This window comes from Rhinopithecus roxellana, chromosome 10 (genome assembly GCF_007565055.1).
Source record: "Rhinopithecus roxellana isolate Shanxi Qingling chromosome 10, ASM756505v1, whole genome shotgun sequence".
Taxonomy (NCBI): Eukaryota; Metazoa; Chordata; class Mammalia; order Primates; family Cercopithecidae; genus Rhinopithecus; species Rhinopithecus roxellana.
Genome location: NC_044558.1, coordinates 46150050 through 46174576, shown reverse-complemented (window position 1 = coordinate 46174576; position 24527 = coordinate 46150050). Strand labels below are relative to the sequence as shown.

At 44.6% G+C, this 24527-nt stretch overlaps 1 protein-coding gene across 1 annotated transcript in view; it reads left to right on the top strand.

Moving 5' to 3' along the window:
• RASSF3 (Ras association domain family member 3) overlaps positions 1 to 9656 on the top strand; it is an 89168-nt gene extending 79512 nt beyond the window's left edge. Inside the window, exons 3-5 of the mRNA XM_010386916.2 lie at positions 739 to 976; positions 3677 to 3786; positions 6906 to 9656. Of these exons, the coding sequence (XP_010385218.1) occupies positions 739 to 976; positions 3677 to 3786; positions 6906 to 7055 (498 nt within the window). The 3' untranslated portion in view covers positions 7056 to 9656. The remainder of the gene's footprint in view (positions 1 to 738; positions 977 to 3676; positions 3787 to 6905) is intronic.
• The last annotated feature ends 14871 nt before the right edge of the window (positions 9657 to 24527 follow it).

Below are 24527 nucleotides of genomic sequence, written 5' to 3'. Positions count from 1 at the left end.
TTTTTTTTTTTTTTTTTTTTTTTTGAGACAGAGTCTCGCTCTGTTGCCCAGGCTGGAGTGCAATGGCGTGATCTCAGCTTGCTGCAACCTCCACCTTCTGGTTTCAAGCGATTGAATTTGTTTTTAAAATGCTTAAGAGACCTGAAATGCATCCTATGCTGTATGGCATATATGCTGTGTTAAAAAGTTTAAGCAAAGTTGGTAATTCAGTGCCTATGAATACAGCCACTAGGAATGAAAATAGCCTGTTTTCTTACTGTCTCCTCATTGTTGACTTTGGTATTTCAGAGCCCTAATTGTGACCTTCCTTTTGCATATAATAGTCGCCAGTTGAGGATGTTGTTTCCTTTGAGCCTGTAGCCTAGACATATCCCCCAAGCTTTAATAAGTTCTGTGGTTTGGCTAGCATCTGCTTCATTGGATTGTAACCTCGCAAATGACCTTTTGCCAGTAGCTTCAGAGGCATGAGTCTGGGGCCAGCAGTCGGCCACAGCATCAGGAGCCTTCTTCAGTTGCCACATCTGCCCTGCAGACCTTGCCTCTGGAAGCACTTTGCCTGGTGTGTTAACTGCCCTCTGAGGTCATTCCCTTGGGGGCAATCTTTAGTGAAGTTTTGCCACAAACCTCCAAGAGAAGAGAACAAAGGAGTGTTTCACCTTCCCGTTTTGTTTTGATATGCTCCTTCCCTCAAGTGCCACCATCCACCCAGCTAAGTGTGTGCTTCTCTCCCTGCTTCAGAATTCAAATGGGATTTACACTGGCTTCATTAAAGTACAGATGGAACTCTGCAGACCTCCACAGACTTCTCCAAATTCTGGAAAACTCTCTCCCAGTAGCAATGGCTGTATGAATACACTTCATATCAGCAGCACAAACACTGTCGGGGAAGTGATCGAGGCCCTGCTCAAAAAATTTCTCGTGACTGAGAGCCCTGCCAAGTTTGCACTTTATAAGCGTTGTCACAGGGAAGACCAAGGTACGCTGCCAGCTTAAAAGGAAAATGGTCTGTGCTTCTACTTACATCTGCTCTTCTCATTAGCAGAGGGGAAGACTGGTGGGTCTCATCCATGTCAATTGTGTCAGAGCCTGGAGTCCAATGCTGGAAGCCATGGTGATCTTAGCATGCACTTAGTTCTTCCTGGCTGTCCACATTTTTGAGTTGGACAGTTGTGGGTCTGAGGAGCTTGGAAGCATCCATATGTGATGGGCAGTTATGGAGTATTTTGTGTTGTTGGTGGGGGGATGGGGCGGGGGCTGTTTTTTGTTGTTGTTAGGAGTGGCTTTGATTTAAATTTTCTTTAGGACACAAAAGAGTGCCTCTGTGTTTAAAGTTTTCAATAGCACATTCCACATTTGTTGTGCATCGGTACATGGAGTGGTTTGGTGGACCTGTGCTGAGACCTTGTGACTGGGGATGCACATGTGCATCACAGCACATTTCAGCGTACTGATGGAAATGGCCCAGCCCTGGGCTCTCCTGATTCCTTAGCTTGTCTCACTTGGTGTTACACCGGGACATTTTGGTACTCTGCCCCCCAGAGGCTCATAAAATGAGTGAATAACATTTTGATCTAGGGTCTGACTAAACTTCATATCCACATTCAGGGGCTAGAAAGAGAATATTAAATACTAAATTACTGTATGAAACGGAATGAGATATTCCAGGTCAGGCAGTAACCAGAAATTGATACCAGTGGTGGACAGTAGTGATTCAGTGATTCACTACATGCGATTTGAAATTGGGGTGTGTGTGTGTGTGTGTGTGTGTGTGTGTGTGTGTACAATAAACTATTGAAGCTTTCTTTAGTTTTTCTGGGTAAAGTCTCATGTAGCTATAGAAGAAAATATATTAACCTTTACATGATAGTAATGTTCTTCAGTTACACAGGATGAAACCCAGCTCATTGCTGAGTATGCATACATCTTTTTAAAAACATACTATGGGGCTAGACCCCGTGGAATACAAAGATGAACAGACCAGGGTTCCTACCTCCAGAGGTCACAAGCTTAGTATTGTGGGGGAAGTTTATATCTACAGGGAAATTGGCAAGGCAGTGCATCTGGAAGTGCCACAATAATGTAGAGAAGCTCGATGGCATTTTTATCTGCCAGTTTCTTTGCTCACCTGGACTTCAGCTGTACAGTCTGAAAGTAATAGTGACTTGTTGAAATATTACCCCCATGGCTGGCAAATCCTTTAACATGATTGGCAATGTCACTGTATGTGTGTGTCTAGCATGAGACATGGCTGTGCTTGAAGCTACCAGAGCTTATATTCTGATTGCTCGGTTTGTAGCTGCTAATTCTTAATCTGTAGAGAGATTTGCTTCTAGAACTCTTGTTTTTATGTTCTTTGGATGGCATATACATTTTTTAAAATTTGTCTTTTGTTTGTTTGAGACAGAGTCTTGCTCTGTTGCCCAGGCTAGAGTGCAGTGGCACAATCTCGGCTCACTGCAATCTCCGCCTCCTGGGTTCCAGTGATTCTCCTGCCTCAGCCTCCCAAGTAGCTGCAATTACAAGTGCCCACCACCATGCCCAGCTAACTTTTGTATTTTTAGTAGAGACAGGGTTTCACCATGTTGGTGGCCAGACTGGTCTCAAACTCCTGACTTCAGGCAATCCGCCTGTCTCGGCCTCCCAAAGTGCTGGGATTACAGGCGCAAGCCCCTGGCTTTGGTTTTCGAGACAGCGTCTTACTCTGTCACCTAGGCTGGAGTACCATGGCACGATCATAGCTCATTGTAACCTTGAACTCCTGGGCTCAAGTGATCCTCAGTCTCCTGAGTGGCTAGGACTGTAGGTGGGCACCATTATGCCTGGCTAATTAGAAAAAAAAAATTTTTTTTTTTTTTTTGGAGACCGGGGCTTTGCTATGTTGCCCTGGCTGGTCTTGAACTCCTGGCCTCAAGCGATCCTCCTGCCTCAGCCTTTCAAAGTGTTGGGATTACAGGTGCGAGCCAGCATAGCTGGCCTATTTTTACTGTTTTTAAAGGAGTTGTAGACCCGTTTTTAGGTTGATTGTTTTCTCTTTTTTTTTCATTTTTAAAAAAAATTTATTTATTTTTTGAGACAGAGTTTCACTCTTGTTGCCCAGGCAGGAGCACAATGGCACGATCTCAGCTCGCTGCAACCTCCACCTCCCAGGTTCGAGCGATTCTCCTGCCTCAGCCTCCCAAGTAGCTGGAATTACAGGTGCCCAACACCACACCCAGCTAATTTTTTGTATTTTTAGTAGAGACAGGGTTTCACTATGTTGGCCAGGCTGGTCTCAGACTCCTGGCCTCAAACTCCTAGCCTCAGGTGATCTGCCCACCTCAGCCTCCCAAAGTACTGGGATTACAGGCGTGAGCCACCATGCCTGGCTCTTATCTCTGTTTTCTAAAAGGAAGGGCAGAGCTAACTATAAGCGTATTTTGGGACTAATACCTATTAAAATTTATTCTTGAAAATAATTTCCTCCTTAATCAAGGCACAGTTTATATTTGAACAGAAACAGAATAGATTTTATTCCACTGTGGGCTACTGGTATTAAATAATAAGATGAGCCAATTGGCAACTTAGAGACTAGGGTAACTTGAATGGTTACCTTGATCTGGAGGAGGGGATCACAATGGGGAAGTGGTCTCAGGAATGGCTGAATACTCTGTAACATGCTGCTTGTTTCCTTACCCAGTCTACGCCTGCAAGCTCTCAGACCGGGAACATCCACTCTACCTGCGTTTGGTAGCAGGGCCCAGAACAGACACGCTTAGTTTTGTTCTTCGTGAACATGAAATTGGGGAGGTAAGTTATTGTTCACTATTGCTTTACACTGTACAGAAAGCTGGCCCTATTTAATTGCAGTAGCCTAGTGACTTGGCTATTGATGGGGGATGGGAAGAGAGGAGAGTTGGAGGGCAGGAAGAGGGAGAGAGATTTTGAATTGTCAGAAATGAACCCAAAGTTAGCCTACAATGTCGTTCTCTTATAACCTTATGTTATTAGTCTGTCAGAGATGGGAGAAAATAAAATTTTTTTACTTGATCTCCATCCAGAGAGTCATTTTCACCCCTTCCCACCTCCAAAATACTCCAGTCCAGCTGAACTTTGAAAGTTGACACTCACCATGTGTTTGCTGCTAACAAAAGTCTCCAGGCTAATTCCCTTCTAAAGGAAATAAAAGGAAATTTGATCTCTTTACCATGGAAGACATTTAGCTTTCTAGAATCTTTTTTTTCCCCTTTGCCCAGTCAACTGATTAAGAAATTATGTTTCCATGTGCATCATTTGCCATGTTGTCTCCAGGGAGGATTGTATTTAGCCAGTTCAGTAGAAGAAAAAAAGCACTTGAGCCTGCCCTCTAGATCAAGTGTCAGCTTTAAATGACACTTGAGCAAATCCCAAGCTCCTGTCCAGTCTTCTGTCTGGAAACAGGAAATGGTATGAAATGTCCTACATGGTGCAGTTGAGAATAGGGTTTCTAGGTTAAAAGTTGGGAAACACTCTGTTTCCTACTGTTTGTTAGATTAGTAGCATGGCCTCGGGTAAATCTTCTCATCTTTTAGCCTTCAGTTTTAAAATCTGTTGAGTGGGACTAAACACTTTACAAGATGGCTTTGAGTCACAATTAGAAATGTATACATGGAAGTGAAGGGAGTTTTAGGAAGACAGTGGTTTTAGATGTTTTTGAAGTTTCTTTTGATTCTGGTGTTTTGAAGCTTTTCAAGACATTCAGACTCATTTTGGGGAGAAGGCAGGGTGCAGAGTCTGACTTGGCTTTGCAGTTGGGCAGCATTCCCTTTGCCAGCTTAAGCCAGACACATGAGCATAGTCTAGTCAGTGTTTTATTTTTCTTGTACTTAGTGTTTTAAGTAGCAACTAGAACTACACTGGGCAAGAATTTTATTCACTTAGTTATTTTATTTTATTTTAATTATAATTAGAGATGGGGTCTCGCTACATTGCCCAAGCTGGTCTCAACCTCCTGGGCTCAAGCGATCCTCCCCCCTCAGCCTCCCAAAGTGCTGAGATTACAGGTGTGAGCCACTGCACCTGGCTTAACTTAGGTTTGAAATTGACTTCACATTGGGTTTTATTGTTCCAGACTGCTGTACTGGACTTCTGTATGGTGTTCTTGTTTCTCAGTTGTCTGAGGAAAACTGAACTGAAGGAAGAAATTTCCATAGCTGTTAGGGGGTGGGAGGGATATTTATATGATGTCTTTATTTTGGAGACTTCAACATAGGTGAAAGATAATCTGTTGAAATTTTAAAAATTAACAGAATATTCTAATGTGGAATTTTGCTCTCCTCCTCCATGTTGCTCATTTTTGTTTGAATAACCAGCCTAAACTTATCTCTGGGAATTCTTCTACCACTGAGCCCACTTGGTGGATTTACTTATTTTTCTCTATTTGTTTGTATTTGGTTATTTTGAACCTTTTCTCTACCCCATCAGACAGCAATTCTCCACCAGGATCCAGGGCCCCCTTTGGGAGAGGAGGATGTGTTTGGAAAAAACCTCCTAGATGATGCTAGATACCCTCCTTGACATTCACTGCTTCTATTTTTTAAAATTTGTTTTTTTTTTCTTTTTAAACAGACGGGCTTTTGCACTGTCACCCAGGCTGGAGTGCAGTGGCACAATCATGGCTCACTGTAGCCTCAAACTCCTGGGCTCAAGCAGTCCTCCCACCTCAGCCTCCCGAGTAGCTGAGACTACAGGAATGTACCGCCACAACCAGATAATTTTTAAATTTTTTGTAGAGACAGGGTGTCACTATATTGCCCAGGCTGGTCTCAAACTTCTGGCCTTGAACTTCTGGGCTCAAGTGATCTCCTGCCTCAGCATTCCAAAGTGCTGGGATTATAGGCATGAGCCACCATGCCCAGCCTAAAAACTTATTTTGTGCCTGCTAAATAAGTACTAGGAGCTGTTAGGGAAACAAGGCTCAGAGCCTCAAGGCAAGAGATAAACTCTGAATAGGAGAAGCATGGCAGCTGTGGTAAGGTGCAGGTGAGATAGATACTAAGCAAATAATTGTAATTTTAAAATCTTGGTTGTGATGAGGGCTCTGTGAAGGCTTTTGATACACTTAGTCCCAGGTGGGAAGAGAGGGGAGGAAGATGTGGAAAGCTGCTTAAAGAAAGTAGCATTTAAGCTGAGATGGGGAGGATGAGTAGTTCATAGCCAGGCAAAGCGGAGGAGGGGAGAATGCGTGCTACTTGGGTAGAGAGTGAAGCTCAGTGAGAGAGAGATGGGGCAGGAGAGTTTAGAGTCTTTCAGACTTAGCCTCAGCAACTAAGGGGAGTCATCGGATGGTTCTAAGCAGGAGAGAGTCTTGGCCAGATGTGCATTTTACAAAGGATGTTCTGTTTGGGGAACAGATCAGGGAGCGTAAGAGCCAAGTGAGGAGGCCAGGTGGGAAGCTGTCCCAGTGATGCAGGGATAGATGATGGTAGCTAGCACCAAGGGGCCATACCCAGGGAGAAAAGGCTGAGTGGAGAACTGTTTGGGAGTGATAAGATTGATTATGCGAGGTAAGAAAGAAGTCAGTTACAATGAGGACTTGAGGTTAAGATGGAAGGAGTGTCAAGTTGTTTTTAATGCTGCTGGGGGTCAAATCAGGTAAGGACTGAAAGTGTCTAATAGACTTAGGGATACAGAGGCCCCTGGCTTTTAGGGAGATAGTCTTGAACAACAGTGGGAGGAGAGGGTAGGAAGGTGATTGGTGTGAGCTGAGGTGGGAGTGGGAGTAGAGGGAGTCCTTAGGCTGGCAACACCCCAGCTCTTGCAGACCACACCTTCTGCTGCCTGGGGCTGGTAGGGGAGGGCAGCCGCACCTCCGGGAGCTCCCGGTCGGCATTCCTAAGTCTGACTGATCATTAAACACCTGGCGTTTTTCTTCATTTGTTTCCTGACAGTGGGAAGCCTTCAGCCTTCCCGAACTACAGAATTTCTTGCGTATCTTGGACAAGGAAGAAGATGAGCAGCTGCAGAACCTGAGGAGGCGCTACGCAGCCTACAGACACAAGCTGCAAGAAGCCCTCCGCGAGGTGTGGAAGCCTGATTAAAGGGGGGCTCCCTGCCCGCGAGGCCCGGTGCGGGGACCGATGTGCCTCTCTTCTCAGAGGGCTGCTGTCTTGCCCCTGTATGCTAGGGTCTTCCCCTTTCTATCTGTAGATTTTGTTCCCCAAACCTGGTCACACAGCATCCTGCACCTTAGCGTCCCATGTAAGGGACGCTGCAAGCTTATTGTTCAGCACCGCAGTGTTACCTCTTGGCAAGCTGTGAACCTGTAGCATCGTCAGGAGCATTCGAGGGTGTTTGGAAGCATGAACTCTGGGGGTGTTTTTTTTTTTTTTTGGTTGTTTTAATTATGTGATGATGCTGTTAAGCTTACGGATATGCTGTTGATGTTTTAAAAAGCTTAACTAGGAATCTTTCTGAATACTTGTCCTATTTTGAAACTACCTGTCTGGTTTTTGTTTTGTTTTCTTTTCTTTTTTTAATGTCAGAGGAATCATCCATGTGAATCGAAAGGCACAGGAATCTAGGAACTCTGAGGAATTTATCGTGAAGGATTTTGTTAGGGGTTGACACAGAAAGGAAAGTGTAAGTTTGGAAGAAGGCATGTGGGGTGGTGGCGAGCGCTGCGGGCTGTGGAAGGTGACTTGGCTTTTCAGTTAGGGGTAGTGGAGAAAGGGGTAGTTGCTTGTAAATGAGTTAAAAGCATTCAGTGTGGAGATGTTAAACTAATTTTAGGATCGCTTGGTTTCCTGGTGGGTAAAATGTGGGAACAGAGCCAGAGGCAGGAGCTAAACCAAAAGGAGGGCCCTATGAACTCTGCAACCAACCGACCAGAAAATCAGGCAGGTGGAGCCTGCCGACCTGGGCAGAGGTAGGCCTCACACTGGACCTGACCCTCTTCATTCTGCCCTTTTGGAGTGGAAGGTCTAATTGGTGTAGCTGCTGTGCATAGGCAGGACAGTGACCATTCACTAACTCTTGTTAAGTTACATACAGTATATAATTTTCCTCCCCTAGGTGGTTTTCGAAGTTGAGATGGAATTCGGGTAGGGGCAGCTGTTTTTCCCTTGATTGGTAGCTAGGATATTTATCAAGTAAACTTTTGTGACAATCACCGCCTTCCCTTTTATTCCTCCTTTCCTTTTCCTTTCTTCCTTTTTTCTTTCCTTCCCTTCTCTTTCCCACCCTACCTTGTTCCTTCCCTCCTTCTCTCCCCCCCACTTTCTTTTCTACATTGAAATCTGTTCTTACATAATATAGAACAGGGCAATTGAATGAGGACCCAATCCTACCAGATCTTTAGTTCTAAAGGGCAACTTGACTGTGAGTAGGAGGGCCCCCAAGAAAGGGAGGAAAGTCCACACCCAGCTAACCACACAACAGGGCTTCATTATGGAAATATTTTAACAAAAGTACATGTTATTACTAACCAAAGAAATGCATGTGCAATAGAAGCCTTCCTTAAAACAGGCTAAATAACCTCATTTTATGCAGCAGTTTAATATGAGAACAGAGGGAAAGGTGTGCAGTGGTTCCAGAGGGGCCTTATATTCTATTTTTAGTCTAGATATTTTTTGTTTATAAATTCCCAAGGAATTGTTAACACTTTGGTGACACCTAATGGATTCTTTTTGAAATTCCAAGGTGCTTCAGTTCTTTGCCTAAGTGAACTGTGCCTTTTATTGCATTTCTGTTCCTCTCTTGGTGGCTCTTCTGACTTTTCGGAGAACACCCATCTTGTTGGAGGCAGACCTAAGTTGTTACGCTGTGCCACACAATCTACTGAGACAATCAGATCTTCCTAAGCATTTAAGGAAATTTGAAAAAAACAGAATTAGCAGCTATCAAATATGTATGGCACATCTTGTTTAATTTTGCATGTAACTTCTCTTTAGTACATTGATGAGGTTTTAGTGACATTATCATCCAACACTTTACCTTTATTGTTCAGGGAATGCCTTCATGATTTTTTTTTTACTGGTTTTACTATTCAGACTATGGCCTGGGTTTGAGTATATTGTTATCACCACCTGATTTTTTAATTATTCATCCCAGTTAACTTATATTTTGTGAAGCATTTGTTTCTCAGATTAAGACACTGTTAGAACCTAAAGTAGTAGCTTATGGGTATCTGTGAATTTTTTTTTTTTTTTTTTACTTGAAGTAGATTGTCTGAATAGGCATCCTCATCTGTATTTATCCAGAACCTCGCTCACTGTCATGTGCACTACAGATTGCAATTTGGAAACTTACTGTATTGAAATTCTGTCAGTTCATGGTTCTTGAAGACTGAAGTCCTTTCCCAAACACTGGTTACTGCAGCAGCATTTTTAATGTGTAAGTGAAGAAAAAAGGCCACTAAGGCCAAAGATTTTTTAAGAACCATTGTGCAAATCGTTATGTTAAACTATCTAAGCTTTGCTGTAATACTGTTTTCTCTTCAATATGTGATGGTACAGGAAAGATGTTAAATGAAGGGGGGTAGTATTGCAGGAGAGCATTTTAAATGGCAGAAGTAAAAAGTTATAATATTTATAATTTTGATGGGTTTAAGCTTATTTTTGTAGGGAAGATTTTTCCTCCCTAAAATTGTTTCTAGAATGGCAAAATTGTTTCCATTATTAAAAATTGAAGTTATTAGTTGATGTTTGTGTGTGTGTTTATTTATGATAATATGCTAGATTTAAAAAGGTCACAGGAGTGGGCTGAGCTGCTTTTGCAGATACACAGGGACACATGCTGGAATGCAACAACTTTACTAAGTTTGGGTGGGTCATATTTATTCTCCCAGATGTCATTTTCTCTTTGCCTTATCCTCTGAGGAAAAATAACCTTAAGCTCACACCGCATATTCCTATTTTATTTAAAACAATTGTTTTAATTTTTGAAATATACACATTTAAAAGTATAAAAAGTATGCATAAGAGGGAGGCCGAGAGTGAAAAAATAAAAATAAAAATGCATGCGAACAGTTTACAGGATTATTATATAAAATGGACAACCCATGGCCATTACCAAAATAGAACCTTGTCAGTTCTTTAGAAACCTCCCTCCACCCCTGTTGTTGCCCTGAGGTCTCCTACCCCTGAAACACACCATTTCAACATAAAGTGAGTATTTGTATTTTTTTGGTCACCGTGACTGCCTTACACAGATGGGATGGAGAGTGTCTGGGGAACCCGCACGGATGATGGGGTTCCGCCCTGTGCGCACCTGCACTTTGTCCCATGGTATTCAGCTTCCATGCCTGCTGTTGGGAGTGTTTTTACTACTACACTGCCCCCTGGAGGGGCTGGTGAAATAGGAGCAAGGCTGGCACCAGGTGGTAGAGGCCTTTCAAGTACCATAGCTGCTCTCTAAATAAAAATACTGTGATAGAAAATTATGGCTTTGTATAATTCTGTTTAATACTGAAACATTCAGAGGAATCAGGTTTGGGATTCTACTTGGGTTACTACCCAAGGTGCGTGGGGAATGTTTGGGAATTTTTATATTTTTATCCCCCCCCCCCCCCCCTTTTTTTTGGAGATGGAGTCTTACTCTGTCGCCCAGGCTGGAGTGCAGTGGCATGATCTTGGCTCACTGTAACCTCCACGTCCCAGGTTCAAGCAATTCTCCTGCCTCAGCCTCCCTAGTAGCTGGGATCACAGGTGCCTGCCACCACACCCGACTAACTGGGTTTTTTTGTATTTTTCAGTAGTGACGGGGTTTCTCCATGTTGGCTAGGCTGGTCTCAAACTCCTGACCTCAAGTGACCCACCCTCCTTGGCTTCCCAAAGTGCTGGGATTACAGGTAGGAATTTTTTTTTTTAAGTCAATTTTTATTACTAAAAAACCTTTTTTTTTTTTTTTTTTTTTTTTTAAAAAGATAGAGTTTCACTCTTGTCTCCCAGGCTGGAGTGCAGTGGCATGATCTGGGCTCACTACAACCTCCACCTCCTAGGTTCAAGCGATTGTCCTGCCTTAGCCCCCCTGAGTAACTGGGATTACAGGCATGAGCCACCATGCCCGGCTCACATGAATATTTATTGAAGCAACAGTTATCAATTGGCGACAAATTCAGAGACACTGTCAGATAACCCTAATTAGGTGTTTTGTTTTATTGAAAGAAGGGTGCCGGGCGCGGTGGCTCATGCCTGTAATCCCAGCACTTTGGGAGGCTGAGGTGGGCAGATCATGAGGTCAGGAATTTGAGACCAGCCTGACCAAACATAGTGAAACCCTGTCTCTACTAAAAATACAAAAATTAGCCGGGCATGGTGGCGCGTGCCTGTAATCCCAGCCACTCAGGAGGCTGAGGCAGGAGAATTGCTTGAACCAGGGAGGTTGAGGTTGCAGTGAGCCGAGATCGCCCCATTGCACTCCAGCCTGGGTGACAAAGCGAAACTCTGTCTCAAAAAACAAAAAAAACGAAAGAAGGGGGGCAGGCATTGTGGCTCATGCCTGTAATCCCAGCACTCTGGGAGGCCAAGGCGGGCTGATCACTTGAGGCCAAGAGTTCAAGACCAGCTTGGCCAACATGGCAAAACCCCTTCTGTGCTAAAAATATAAAAATCAGCCAGGTGTGGTGGCACACAACTGCAGTCTCAGCTACTCAAGAGGCTGAGGCAGGAAAATCGCTTGAACCCGGGAGGCAGGGTCTACAGTGAGCCGTGATTGTGCCACTGTACTCCAACCTGGTCAACAGAGCAAGACTCTATCCAAAAAAAAAAAAAGGGTGGTGGTGAAGGTCTACACTACAATAGCCAATGCTAACAAAGTGCTTACTATGTGCTAGGCATGCTTCTGAAACGCTTAGTATGTATTAACTCATTGACTCCCCCATGACGTTACCACACTATTTCTTCATATCCCTTTTTTAAAAAATGTGGAAACAGACATGTTGAGGTTTAGCAGTTTGCTCAAGGCCACTGTGTGAGTGAGTGGCAGAGCCGGCCACTGCCCCGTTTCTCTACCATCTTTTCCTGTAAGTGCTCTCTAGTTTCTCAGTTACATCGCCTATTGAGTAAAGGAGCAAAAGTCTGTTAAATTGCCGTAATGGACAGTTCGCCCAGAAGCGTAACTGTTTTGGTGCCATTGGGGTTTGTTGATGTCAGTGTGTTCTCATCCATTTTGGTTCATTTATCATTTCATTTAGGTGATTATACTAAGTCACATAGAAAGAAATGCTGACCTGTGTTTTCTTTTTGTTTTTTGGGGATGGGGCCTCACCTTGTCCCCCAGGCTGTAGTGTAGTGGCATGATTACGGCTCACTGCAGCCTTAACCTTCTGGGCTTGAGAGATCCTTCCATCTCAGCCTCTCAAGTAGCTGGGACTACAGGTGCCTGCCACCACATCCAGCTAATTTTTTTTTTTTTTTCATTTTTGTAAAGATGGAGTCAGGCTATGTTACCCACGCTAGTCTCCAACTCCTGGGCTTAAGCGATCCTCCTGCTTTGGCCTCCTAAAGTGCTGGGATTACAGCCACCATGCCCAGCCCAGACCTGTGTTTTCATTTAGAGGTTCTGTTGCATGGGGTGAAATGAAAAGGCAGGTAACCAAACTTAGTGGTCTCACTGCAATTGGTAAGACAATTCTCCTGGAGCCACCAGAAGAACAGCTTCAGTACTACAGAGTGCTATAGGAGCCACGAAACTTGTGCAAAGGTTTGAGTCATGGAACCATCCCCCCAAAGAAGACTCATCCTCTGCAAAGAGACACTAGGAGGTAAGTATTCAAAGTTTAAAGCGTGTGCTTGTGTGGTGTGAATCACTACTTGCTTAACTGAATGTACAAGAAAGAAGTTTTATATAAGGATAAAGGTCAGGGGGCAGGTGTGGTGAAGACTGGAACAGGAGGGAGTGGGGACTAGTTGGGTTATATACCAACAACTCTGAAGCTAAATCATTTATTCCATCTGCAGGCTTGGATCTGGGTTTGGGTTTTTGTTTTTTGTCTTTTGGGTTTTTTTTTTTTTTTTTTTTTTTTTGCCTGTTGGTTTTGGTTTCATTTGATTTTGTTTTTTGACAAATCTTTCCCTATTCTAGGAGATGAGAATAGCAGGGTACAGGATAGACCCTTTGATCTTAAATAGTAGTTTCCAAAGGATGATTGTGGTTCTCACGTGTTTGGCTGAGGCTGCATTTGGCAGCAAGTGAACCCTGAAAGCTCTCTTCTTCCTGTTTCTGAGAAATGTGAGCACCTTTCAGTATTATTTACATATAAACAACAAAACATCAGGGCTCTTTGTAAACTTCAAAAGAAATTGGGATTTGACTTTGTTTTGGGGAGGGAGTTATTTCAATCAGGAGAGTTCATTTTTTTTTCTCTTTCTAAACGAGGAGTTCTGATTACAATGCGCCTGGGTCATTAAGGGCATCTATCTGATTTGTGTTTGCTGGCATATGTACTGCTGGCTGTTGAGCCATGCTTTGTGGGCACATGGGATTCATTAAGCTCTCTGTGGTTCCTGTCTCTGAAGTGGCTTTCTAGGGAGGCTCTGCTCTAGAGCGTTTTTCCATTTACAGGTGCAATAAAATTTGTTTAAATTCTGAAAATTCTGAAGCAGCAAACTTTAGTGCCTTGCCAAAACTTGGAATTCTTGAATTACTGCTGTTGCAGGCAGAGAGGCAACAGCTTAAATTCAAACCTTTTACTCAGGACTCTAAATGGTGTCTTCAGATTCTTGTAAAGATGGTCAACATTTCAAATATTTTTCTTGCATATGTGATCTTTGCAAGGAAAACATTCATAGTCAATTTTGTTTTGGTCAGATTGAGCATATCGGGGCCTTATCAATAAAAGATGCTTGACTGAGCAGGTAAGGGCAACCATAGAAATTGAGGAACACAAAGACCAGCTTTCAGAAAACTTCCAGTTCTTTTTTTTTTTTTGAGACAGAGTCTCGCTCGTCGCCCAGGCTGGAATGCAATGGCTCGGTCTTGGCTCACTGCAGCATCCGCCTCCCAAGGTCAAGCGATTCTCCTGACTCAGCCTCCTGAGTAGCTGGGATTACAGGCACCCACCACCACGCCCAGCTAATTTTTGTATTTTTAGTAGAGACAGGATTTCACCATGTTTGGTCAGGCTGGTCTTGAACTGCTAACTTCAGGTGATCCACCTGCCTCGGCCTCCCAAAGTGCTGGGATTACAGAGGTGAGCCACTGTGCCCAGCCCATCAGAAAACTTCCAGTTCAATCACCTCTATCTAAATACAATTTGTATAGGAGTTTGTGTGTGCTGGGGAAGAAAGTGGGCTTTAAGGAAGATAAGGGTGTAGGCTGGTGTTGGGGAGGCCAGAAACAATGTCCCCTTTATCATGGAAAGTTATTTGTTATGAAGGTGGTAGTTAGGAAAAGGCAACGGTTAGGATCTGTTGGAAGAGACTTCAAGACAAAATGAGGTTATCACACTATGTCTTCACAGACTGCCTTTGGAACTATGGAAGGTGCTGACTTTTGTTTTTTTGAGATAGGTCTTGCTGTGTCACACAGTGGCATGATCATAGCTCACTGAAGCCTCAAGTTTCCAGGCTCAAGCGATCATCCCACCTCAGCCTCCCAAGTAGCTGGGACTAGAGGGGCCATCATGCCCAGCAAATTTTTAAATTTTTTGTAGAGATGAGGTCTGGCTATGTTGCCCAGGCTGGTCTCGAACTCCTGGCCTCATGATCTTTCTGTCTTGACCTTTCAAGACACTAGGATTATAGGTGTAAGCCACTGCCCAGGCTGATTTTTTAAAGGCAGATTTTTCTGTTCGCCGACTCTGAAGCTACTTAATCTGAATCTCTAGTACTGGCCCCTGAGAATCTGGCATTTTAATAAGTGCTCCATATTTTTTCGAATGCCAACTGCAAAACCTAGAGCTCTCCAGAGGGTTTGTGAGGCTGAAGGGATACATCATTGTGCACAGAGTATTTCCCTCATACCCCTTGTTTTGAAATTTTAAATAAATAACTTCCAAATTGAGAGTAAAAACTAGCCTGCAAAGAGGCTTTCTGACCTGCCTCACTTAGCCTGGAAAGGACAATTCTATATATCCTATTCTCCTGGACCATGGCTAATTGGATCTTAGGCCTCTGCTGAAAGGCCATTGATCAACTAGATTTTCTCAAAACTTAAATAATGTATTTAGAGACAGAGTCTTGCTCTGTTCCCATGCTGGTGTGCAGTGGTGTGATCTTGGCTCACTGCAGCCTCCACCTCCACCTCCCGGGTTCAAGTGATTCTCATGCCTTAGCCTCCCAATTAGCTGAGATTACAGGTGCCCATCACCATGCCTGGCAGATTTTTTTGTTTGTTTGTTTTTGTTTTAGTAGGGATGGCGTTTTGCCATGTTGGTCAGGCTGGTCTCGAACTCCTGGCCTCAAGTGATCTGTCTACCTCGGCCTCCCAAAGTGCTGGGATTACAGGTGCAAGCCACTGCACCTGGCCTCAAAATTTTACATAAACAAGAATTCTAGTTAGTGAGGAATATTTATAGACCAGGAGCTGAGCCCACCATTGGGCCTTATATCATGGGCAGAGAGAGATGGCAGGGAAAGCAGAATGAAGCAGAGAAGCAGAGAGGAGAGGCTGTGCGGCCTCTGGGAGGTGGAGAGAGCACATTTAGAACCTACCTGATGTGTTCCAGCTGTTGGGTGCTTCATGGTTAACACTCTTTCCTTCGTAAAGGATTATTTTGTTTACATAAGCTCTGTACTCATGTGCCCATTTTTACTATGGGATCAAGCATGGAAATGGTAGAGGAAAATTTATAGCACTAAATATCTATATTAGAAAAGATGAAAGGTCTTAAACCAATGACATCAGCTTCCACCTTAAGAAATGAAAAGAAAAGCAAGTTACACACAAAGATGCAGAAGAAAGGAAATACTAAAGATGTAATGAATAATAAAGGTAATGAAATTAAAAACAAAATTAATGAAACTAAAGTTGATTCTTTGAGATCAACAAAATTGGTAAACCACTAGGCAGACTGATAAGGAAAGAGGCAAATTACCAATGTCAGGAACAAGAGAGTTATTATTACTACAGATATACTTGATGTGTTCAGATGTTAGGTCTTTGCATTGAAATAAATTTCCTTATGGCTAGGCATGGTGGCTCATGCATGTAATCCCAGCACTTTGGGAGGCCGAGGCAAGCAGATCATCTGAGGTCAGGAGTTTGAGACCAGGCTGGCCAACATGGCGAAACCCCATCTCTATTAAAAATATGAAAAATCAGCCCGATGTGGTGGCGCGTGCCGGTAATCCCAGCTACTTGGGAGACTGAGACTGGAGAATCTCTTGAACGTGGGAGGCAGAGGTTGCAGTGAGCCGAGGTTGTGTTACTGCACTCCAGGCTGGGTGACAGAGACAGAGTGGGACTCCCTCTTGGAAAAAAAAAAAATTACTCTTATTACTCTTATTCTGTTCTCTCTCTCTCTCATATATATATATATACCTCTGTTATCTATTGGCTAGCTTCAAAGAAGCTTGCCAAAAGACAAGTGCTGATATTGCTGCTGCTACCAACTTCATGGGTCTTTCAGGAATTTACCGTTTACAAGTGTCTGCAGTATGAAGCTTTAATGCATGTGATCTATACCTAACATTTAAGCTTCCACATTATTGGAAACACAGTTGGGTCTACATGTGGTCTCCTCTTTCCCTCCCTCCTTTCCATCTTATTTAATGTCCTTGTATCCTGTGATATCTGTATTCTGTTTTTGTTTTGTTTTGTTTTGTTTGTTTGTTTGTTTTGAGATGGGTTCTTGCTCTGTCGCCCAGGCTGGAGTGCAGTGACACAATCTCAGCTCACTGCAAGCTCCGCCTCCCAGGTTCACGCCATTCTTCTGCCTCAGCCTCCCGAGTAGCTGGGACTACAGGTACCCACCACCACACCCGGCTAATTTTTTTTGTATTTTTTTAGTAGAGACGGGGTTTTACCATGTTAGCCAGAATGGTCTCCATCTCCTGACCTCGTGATCTGCCTGCCTCGGCCTCCCAAAGTGCTGGGATTACAGGTGTGAGCCACTTCGCCCGGCCTATTTATTTTTTAATTGAGATGGAGTTTCACTCTTGTTGCCCAGGCTGGAGTGCAATGGCACGATCTCGGCTCACCGCAACCTCCGCATCCTGGGTTCAAGCGATTCTCCTGCTTCAGCCTGCCGAGTAGCTGGGATTACAGGCATACGTCACCACACCCGGCTGATTTTGTATTTTTGATAGAGACGGGGGTTTCTCCATGTTGGTCAGGCTGATCTCGAACTCCTGACCTCAGGTGATCTGCCCGCCTCAGCCTCCCAAAGTACTGGGATTACAGGCATGGGCCACTGCGCCTGGCCTGTTTTTTTTTCAAGCCTGTGCTGCCTGGTCCCATGACCCACCCCCAAGAACTGGGTAGATTATGATGAGTGAGAACATCATGAACTCTGTTTATGAAAATCAGTCCATGTGTAGTGTAAATTGTTAAGTGTCATAGAGATAAAATTCAGTGTACTGTGAGTGTATAATTTAGGAGGACAGAGAAGGCATCCTTGAGAAAGTGATTTAGAGCTGAGATCTGAAGGAGGAGGAGGAGTTACCTAGAAGAATTAATAACTTACATGAACATGTTCTGCATGGTGGGGACTGGTATCTGAGGTCTTTCTTTTTGACAGTGTGTTTTATCAGGATTACTCTTGCTGGTTTTTCACCCTCCATGGCAAAAACCTCAATTATTTTTATACCAACCTGTAATATTATAAGCAAAGAACTTTAGGCCTAAATAATTCTCCTCACATGAAGAGTTCATCTTTGGCAAGGGTGGAGTTAAAATTAACAATCGTAGGCTGGGTGCAGTGGCTTCCACCTGTAAACCCAGCATTTTGGGAGGCTGAGGCAGGAGAATCACCTGAGGTCAGGAGTTCTAGACCAGCCTGGCCAACATGGCGAAACTGCTTCTCTACTAAAAATGCAAAAATTAGGCGGGCACAGTGGCAACCAGCTCTCAGCCACTAGGGAGACTGAGGCAGGAGAATTGCTTGAATCAGGGAGGTGGAGGTTGCAGTAGCCGAGATCGCATCACTGCACTCCAGCCTGCACACGAGCAAGACTCTGTCCCCCCAGAAAAAAAAAAAATTTGCAATGGCAATTGCTCTGGATCAAATCTATTTTTTCCACTTGTAAAATGGAGAGGACATCACTTGTTTGCTTACCTCACAAGGCTGCCGTGAGGACCAAATAAGATCGGGAATGTGCAGGTATCTTGTGCATTGTAATTCCTGGTATAGCGTGAGATGGTATTATTTTCCAACTATTTGTTCCTACAATAATGTGGCTGCTTCACTACTGGGCCAATGATAGATGCTTATCTATCATTCTAGAGGCATCCTAGGTGCCAGTTTCCAAGATGGACATTTTTCCAAGCAGAAAGGGTTTTGTTTTGTTTTCTTTTCTTTTAAAAATTCATGGTCGGAGGCCGGGCGCAGTGGCTCAAGCCTGTAATCCCAGCACTTTGGGAGGCCGAGACGGGCAGATCACGAGGTCAGGAGATCGAGACCATCCTGGTGAACACGGTGAAACCCCGCCTCTACTAAAAAATACAAAAAACTAGCCGGGTGCGGTGGCGGGCGCCTGTAGTCCCAGTTACTTGGGAGGCTGAGGCAGGAGAATGGCGTGAACCCGGGAGGCGGAGTTTGCAGTGAGCTGAGATTGCACCACTGCACTCCAGCCTGGGAGACAGAGTGAGACTCTGTCTCAAAAAAAAAAAAAAAAAAAAAAAAAAAATCCACGGCCGGGCATGGTGGCTTATGCCTGTAATCCCAGCACTTTGGGAGGCTGAGATGGGTGGATCGCCTGAGGTCAGGAGTTCAAGATCAGCCTGGCCAACATAGTGAAACCCCGTCTCTACTAAAAAAACACAGAAAATTAGCTGGGCATGGTGGCGAGCACCTGTAATCCCAGCTACTCAGGAAACTGAGGCGGGAGAATCGCTTGAACCTGGGAGGTGGAGGTTGCAGTGAGCCGAGATTGTGCCATTGGACTCCAGCCTGGGCAACAAGAGCAAAACTCTGTCTCAAAAAAAAAATAAATTAAAAAATAAAATAAAAAATTCATGCTAGGGGAAGGAAATGGAGTTAAAAGCAAAACATTCAAGATTCTTCGGGTGATTGGTAGGCCAGATCATTTAGTACCTTGCCTTGTGCTCCCTGTAAATACAATCACAAAGTATTCTTTCTTCCTTGACAAGATAGAGTAGGCTCTATCTTGCTCAGAGTGGCTGAGACTGGGGATGCCCAGGTTTTCATATCAATGTAAGGGACAGTGATGTTGCATGATCCAAACCAGACGGCTGTGGTGCAGTGGGGAGCCTTGACCTTTGTTTCTAGGCCATGATTTTATGCATGTAAATTCTCCCCTAGACAGTAGTCTCCTTGGAGACTGGGCCATATCTTCAGCTCACTTTGCATCTCTCCTAGCCGCAGGGCACAGCATTTGGGAGACTAAACATTTCATAGACATGTCTGGAAACAGCCAGTTGGGCAGCTTTGAGACAAGAAGGTGCCCCTCTACAGAGAGACCCGGAGCTGCAGCTTCCTGCAGCTCCTCATCCAGCCAGTGTTCACCTTCGGCTGAACTCTTAATAAACAAGACCTTCGATGGCATTACAGGAAGAAGAGAGGGGCCAGGATGATTGCAGGCCAGAGTGTTGTTATCCCTGGCTGTGCAGAGGACCAGACATGGCATCATGGGCTTCATCCTCTGTGGGAGCATTGCTGGGCATTGAGCTTTAGGCTGAAGCCTGCCCTGATAGATGACAAAGTGAGTACTTACTTGCTCCAGACTGCTAGAAAGAACCCAAGTTGTCGTGTTGATCTTAGGCCTAATTAGTGTGCGGCTCACCTAATCTGTGAGACGCTGGGTAAAAGGGACTGGGAGGAAAAGTACACAAAGCAGCCCCTTTCTTAGGGACGTAAGTGGGAACAGAATCAATTGTGCATCTGAGCTACTTTCCCAGCATCGGGAGGAGAAAGGGAGAAGTGACTGATGATCTTGATTTGGGCAACAGGTGCCTCGGAAACCCAGCTAGAATCTTGGCGTGCTGCAGCTGCTGAGGGGCCGCTCTCCCAAGCTGTGACTCTCCCTCGCACCAGCTTTGTGGAGTTGCGAAGACCCGCTCGAGAGAAAACTTGGGACTCGTGACTGGAGCTTGCCAGCCAAGAGTCCATTAAAATATTTTCCAACATGTGCTGAGAACATTTTAGCAACCATTCCAATGAAGAAGCTTCCACTTGGTTTTAGTAACAATAGCTGGGAACCAGTGCTTATTTCTGTTATTTTAGTATGTCATGTACATATTTTCCCCCACTTTGGAGACAATCTGAGCCTCTACCACTAGATAGCTCTGCCCTGCCCTGTAACAAAAAGGGCTCCCTGCTAGATGCACCGGAAGCCGATACCATGACACTGGGTTTTTTGTTGTTTTTGAGAAAAACTTTATATTGTATATAAGTTGACTCACAAGGAGATAGGAGTGTCAAGCTCAAATATTTCTCCCTGTGCTGTCTTTAAGGCAGGCAGAAATTTTATTAGAAAAGATTAGACAGGCATGCTGGCATATGCCTGTAGCATGTCTGTAGTCCCAGCTGCTTGGGAGGCTGAGACAGGAGGATCGTTTGAGCACAGGTGCCATTACACTCCAGCCTAGGTGACAGACTGAGACCCTGTCTCCAAAAAAAAAAAAGATTTAGGCCAGGCACCATGGCTCATGCCTGTAATCCCAGCACTTTGGGAGACAGGTGGGAGGATCACTTGAGGCCAGGAGTTCAAGAACAGCATGGGAAACATAGTGAGACCCCACTCCATCTCTACTAAAAATTAAAAAAAATTAGCTGGGTGTGGTGCCACGTGCCTGTAGTCCCAGCTACTCGGGAGGCTAAGGCAGGAGGATTGCTTGAGGCTGGGTGGTTGAGGCTGCAGTGAGCCATGATCACAACGCTGTACTCCAGTTGAGGCAACATAGCAAGCCTGTGTCTCAAACTGCCCCTGCAAAACCCCCAAAACATACAGCCCATCTCTGCAAAAAAACAAAAAGGAGTTTGGGGGTGGATTAGCAGGTGCTTGGTGGAAGGAAAACTGAGGTCTGGAAAGTCCTTGCGTGCATATAGTTATTTCTTTATGCAAGCTCATGGGTGAAAGGTGCAAATTTGGGGAGTTCATATGAAACATGCAGTGGAAATTCAGGCTGTGATGTCAGCAGACTCATTCTATGCAAAATCTAGTTAGCTAGTTTTCTTTTAAAATATGCTATCTCGTAAATTAAAGAATTTTACTGTTTTTTTAATCCTTTGGGGGCACAGTTTTAATTTTAGCTTTTTATTTTTATTTATTTATTTTTTTGAGATGGACTTTCACTCTTGTTGCCCAGGCTGGAGTACAGTGGTGCAATCGGGTTCAAGCAATTCTCCTGCTTCAGCCTCCTGAGTAGGGATTATAGGCACCTGCCACCATGCCCGGCTAATTTTTGTATTTTTAGTAGAGGGGGCGGGTTTCACCATGTTGCCCAGGCTGGTCTCGAACTCTTGACCTCATGTGATCCACCTGCCGCACCACGTGGACCTCACCAAAGATCTACTTTGTTGTCATTGATATGGCAGTAGTTTTCTCCCAGAGTTATCCAAGAGAGAGCAAGGCAGAAGTGGCCATGTCTTTTGGGACCTAGTTGTGGAAGTCACACAGCATCACAGGTGCCCTATTCTACTGGTCACATGGACCAACCCTGATGCATTGTGGGAGGAAACTGCACAAGGATAATTAGGCGCCATCTTGGAGGCTGGCTACCACAGTCATGCTGGAAACAGTTAAATGAGGCATACAGAGAGGAGCCCTCTTCTTAATTGTTTTCTGCCAGCCAGGCTGTAGCACAGGACAAGAAGACACTTGAATGGCCGTGGTACATTCTCATCTTAGCCTGAAACCATAGTTTCCCTGTAAGTACAGGTATGAGAGACGAGTTCTCTTTTCAGTCTACATAATAATATCCTGGAGGAATAGAATAATTCCCCCCCCCCTTTTTTTTTTGAGACGGAGTCTAACTCTGTAACCCAGGCTGGAGTGCAGTGGCGCAATCTCTGCTCACTGCAAGCTCCGCCTCCCGGGTTCACGCCATTCTCCTGCCTCAGCCTCCCGAGTAACTGGGACTACAGGCGCCCGCCACCACGCCCGGCTAATTTTTTTTTTTTTTTTTTTTTGTATTTTTAGTAGAGACGGGGTTTCACCGTGTTAGCCAGGATGGTCTCGATCTCCTGACCTCGTGATCCACCCGCCTCGGCCTCCCAAAGTGCCGGGATTACAGGCGTGAGCCACCACGCCTGGCCAGAATAATTCCCTTTCATAACTAAGCTCACCACCAGTCAGAGTAGGCACTCGCACATATAATGAGGTGGAGACACAGCCTCACAGATCATGGTGACAACAGAGTTAATGGAAAGATGGCTTTGAAACCACATCTTTGAAATTCTGACTCTTCTTTGACAATTAGCTTTGTGAGTTTGGATAAATTAAGCTGAGGGAAATAAATCTATCTTATGGAGCTGTTTTTATCCCCCCAAAACGATAATTACAAGCATCCTTGTATCTCTCTATCCTTTGAGAACCTATCGTCATCAGTTAGAGGTGCAGGTTACAATGACATATATGGGTATCAGTCTCACCAGCAGGTGATCATGAAATCTTCCTCTCGAAGACTAAGATTTAGAACTGTCAAGGCTGGGCGCAGTGGCTCATGCCTGTAATCCCAGCACTTTGGGAGGCTGAGGCAGGTGGATCACGAAGTCTGGAGTTGGAGACCAGCCTGGCCAACGTGGTGAAGCCCCATCTCTATTAAAAATACAAAAATCAGCCTGGCATGGTGGCGGGCACCTGTAATCTCAGCTACTCGGGAGGCTGAGGCAGGAGAATTGCTTGAACCCTGGAGGCGGAGGTTGCAGTGAGCCAAGATTGCGCCGCTGCACTCCAGTCTGCGCGACAGAGCAAGACTCCATCTCAAAAAAAAAAAAAGGAAAAAAAAAAGATTTAGAAATGTCATCTACTCTACCGTACTCCAGGAGCTAGCTCCCGTGTCCCATATCTAAATCGTCTTGTTCAGTGATTCTAGGCCATCAGTAGAGATCTCAGCACGATGCTTTCAGCTTGTATCCTTTGGGCTCTCTGGTTGTCAGCTCTTGCCTCAACAGACTTTCGTGTACACATATGACCAGCCCTTTATATCCACTGGTGGTGGCTGGGTGCAGTGGTTCATGCCCATTATCCCAGCACTTTCGGAGGCCAAGGCAGGTGGATCTCTTGAGCCCAGGAGTTCGAGACTAGCCTGGGCAACATGGCAAAACCCCGTCTCTGTAAGAAATACAAAAATTAGCTGGGCACGGTGGTGTGTAACTATAGTCTCAGGTACTTTGGGAGGCTGAGATGGGAGGATCAGTTGAGCCTGGGAGACAGAGGTTGTGGTAAGCCAAGATAGGGCCACTGCATCCAGCCTGGGCGACAGAGCGAGACCCTGTCTCAAAAAATAAAAATAAATTAAATCCACTGGTGGTAGAGAAAGATGAAACAAACACCACTTCTGTAGGGAATTTGGTTCTACAGGGCAGGGTCGTTTCAGTGGGAATAGCTGGGATAAGTTAAAAAAAATGGATCTAATGGAGTCTGTATCTTCACTCTGAGTCTATGCAAGTGAAGATTCTCTTCCTCCTTATTGATGGCTTGACTGTGATGTAATCAAATTTCCAGTGTTTAGGATGGTAATTTAGTGACTTTATGGGAGCTCTGTACCATCTTGCGTTTCTATTAGTATTTAGTCAGTGATCACAGGGACTCTCCTTTCTCTTCCGCCTTTCTCTAGTATTTAGACAACGACCAGACGAGGTAGCTCTCAAAACTAAATCTGACCTGATGCTTAACCTTGCTATCTGTTCCCTTTAAGTCATCACTTTAAGGTCTTGATGTCTTGTCTTGAAATCTGAAAGGCCAGCACCCACTTTTCTTTCCCATGTTTCTTGGCCTTAGGTCCCAGGTTAAAAAAAAAAAAAAAATCTCACTTAAGCATTTAGGTCTACTATTGCTATTTTTGGCCTGATCTAGCATTCTAGCCCTTCTGGAGGGCTAGAAACATCCAGCTAGGTGATCCCCTGCTACTGAACAGCTGACAGCTCTTGGGAGAGGCAATCCACTATGAACCCCAAGCATCCTTGCACCTTCTTGCTGGATATGCCAAGAACGCAAGGTCCTGGCCATTGTTTTGAGAGAATTCCACTCTTGTCACCCAGGCTGGAGTGCAGTGGTGCGATCTTGGCTCACTGCAACCTCTGCCTCCCGGGTTCAAGCAAGTCTCCTGCCTCAGCCTCCCAAGTAGCTGGGATTACAGGCGCGCATCACTGCACCCAGCTAATTTTTGTATTTTTAGTAGAGACAAGGTTTCACCATGTTGGCCAGGCTGACCACTTTTTATGCTGGACATTCCTCAGCATTGTCTGTAGTGAGCAGTTTGAGGGATAAGTTAATGTCTTTTTCTGG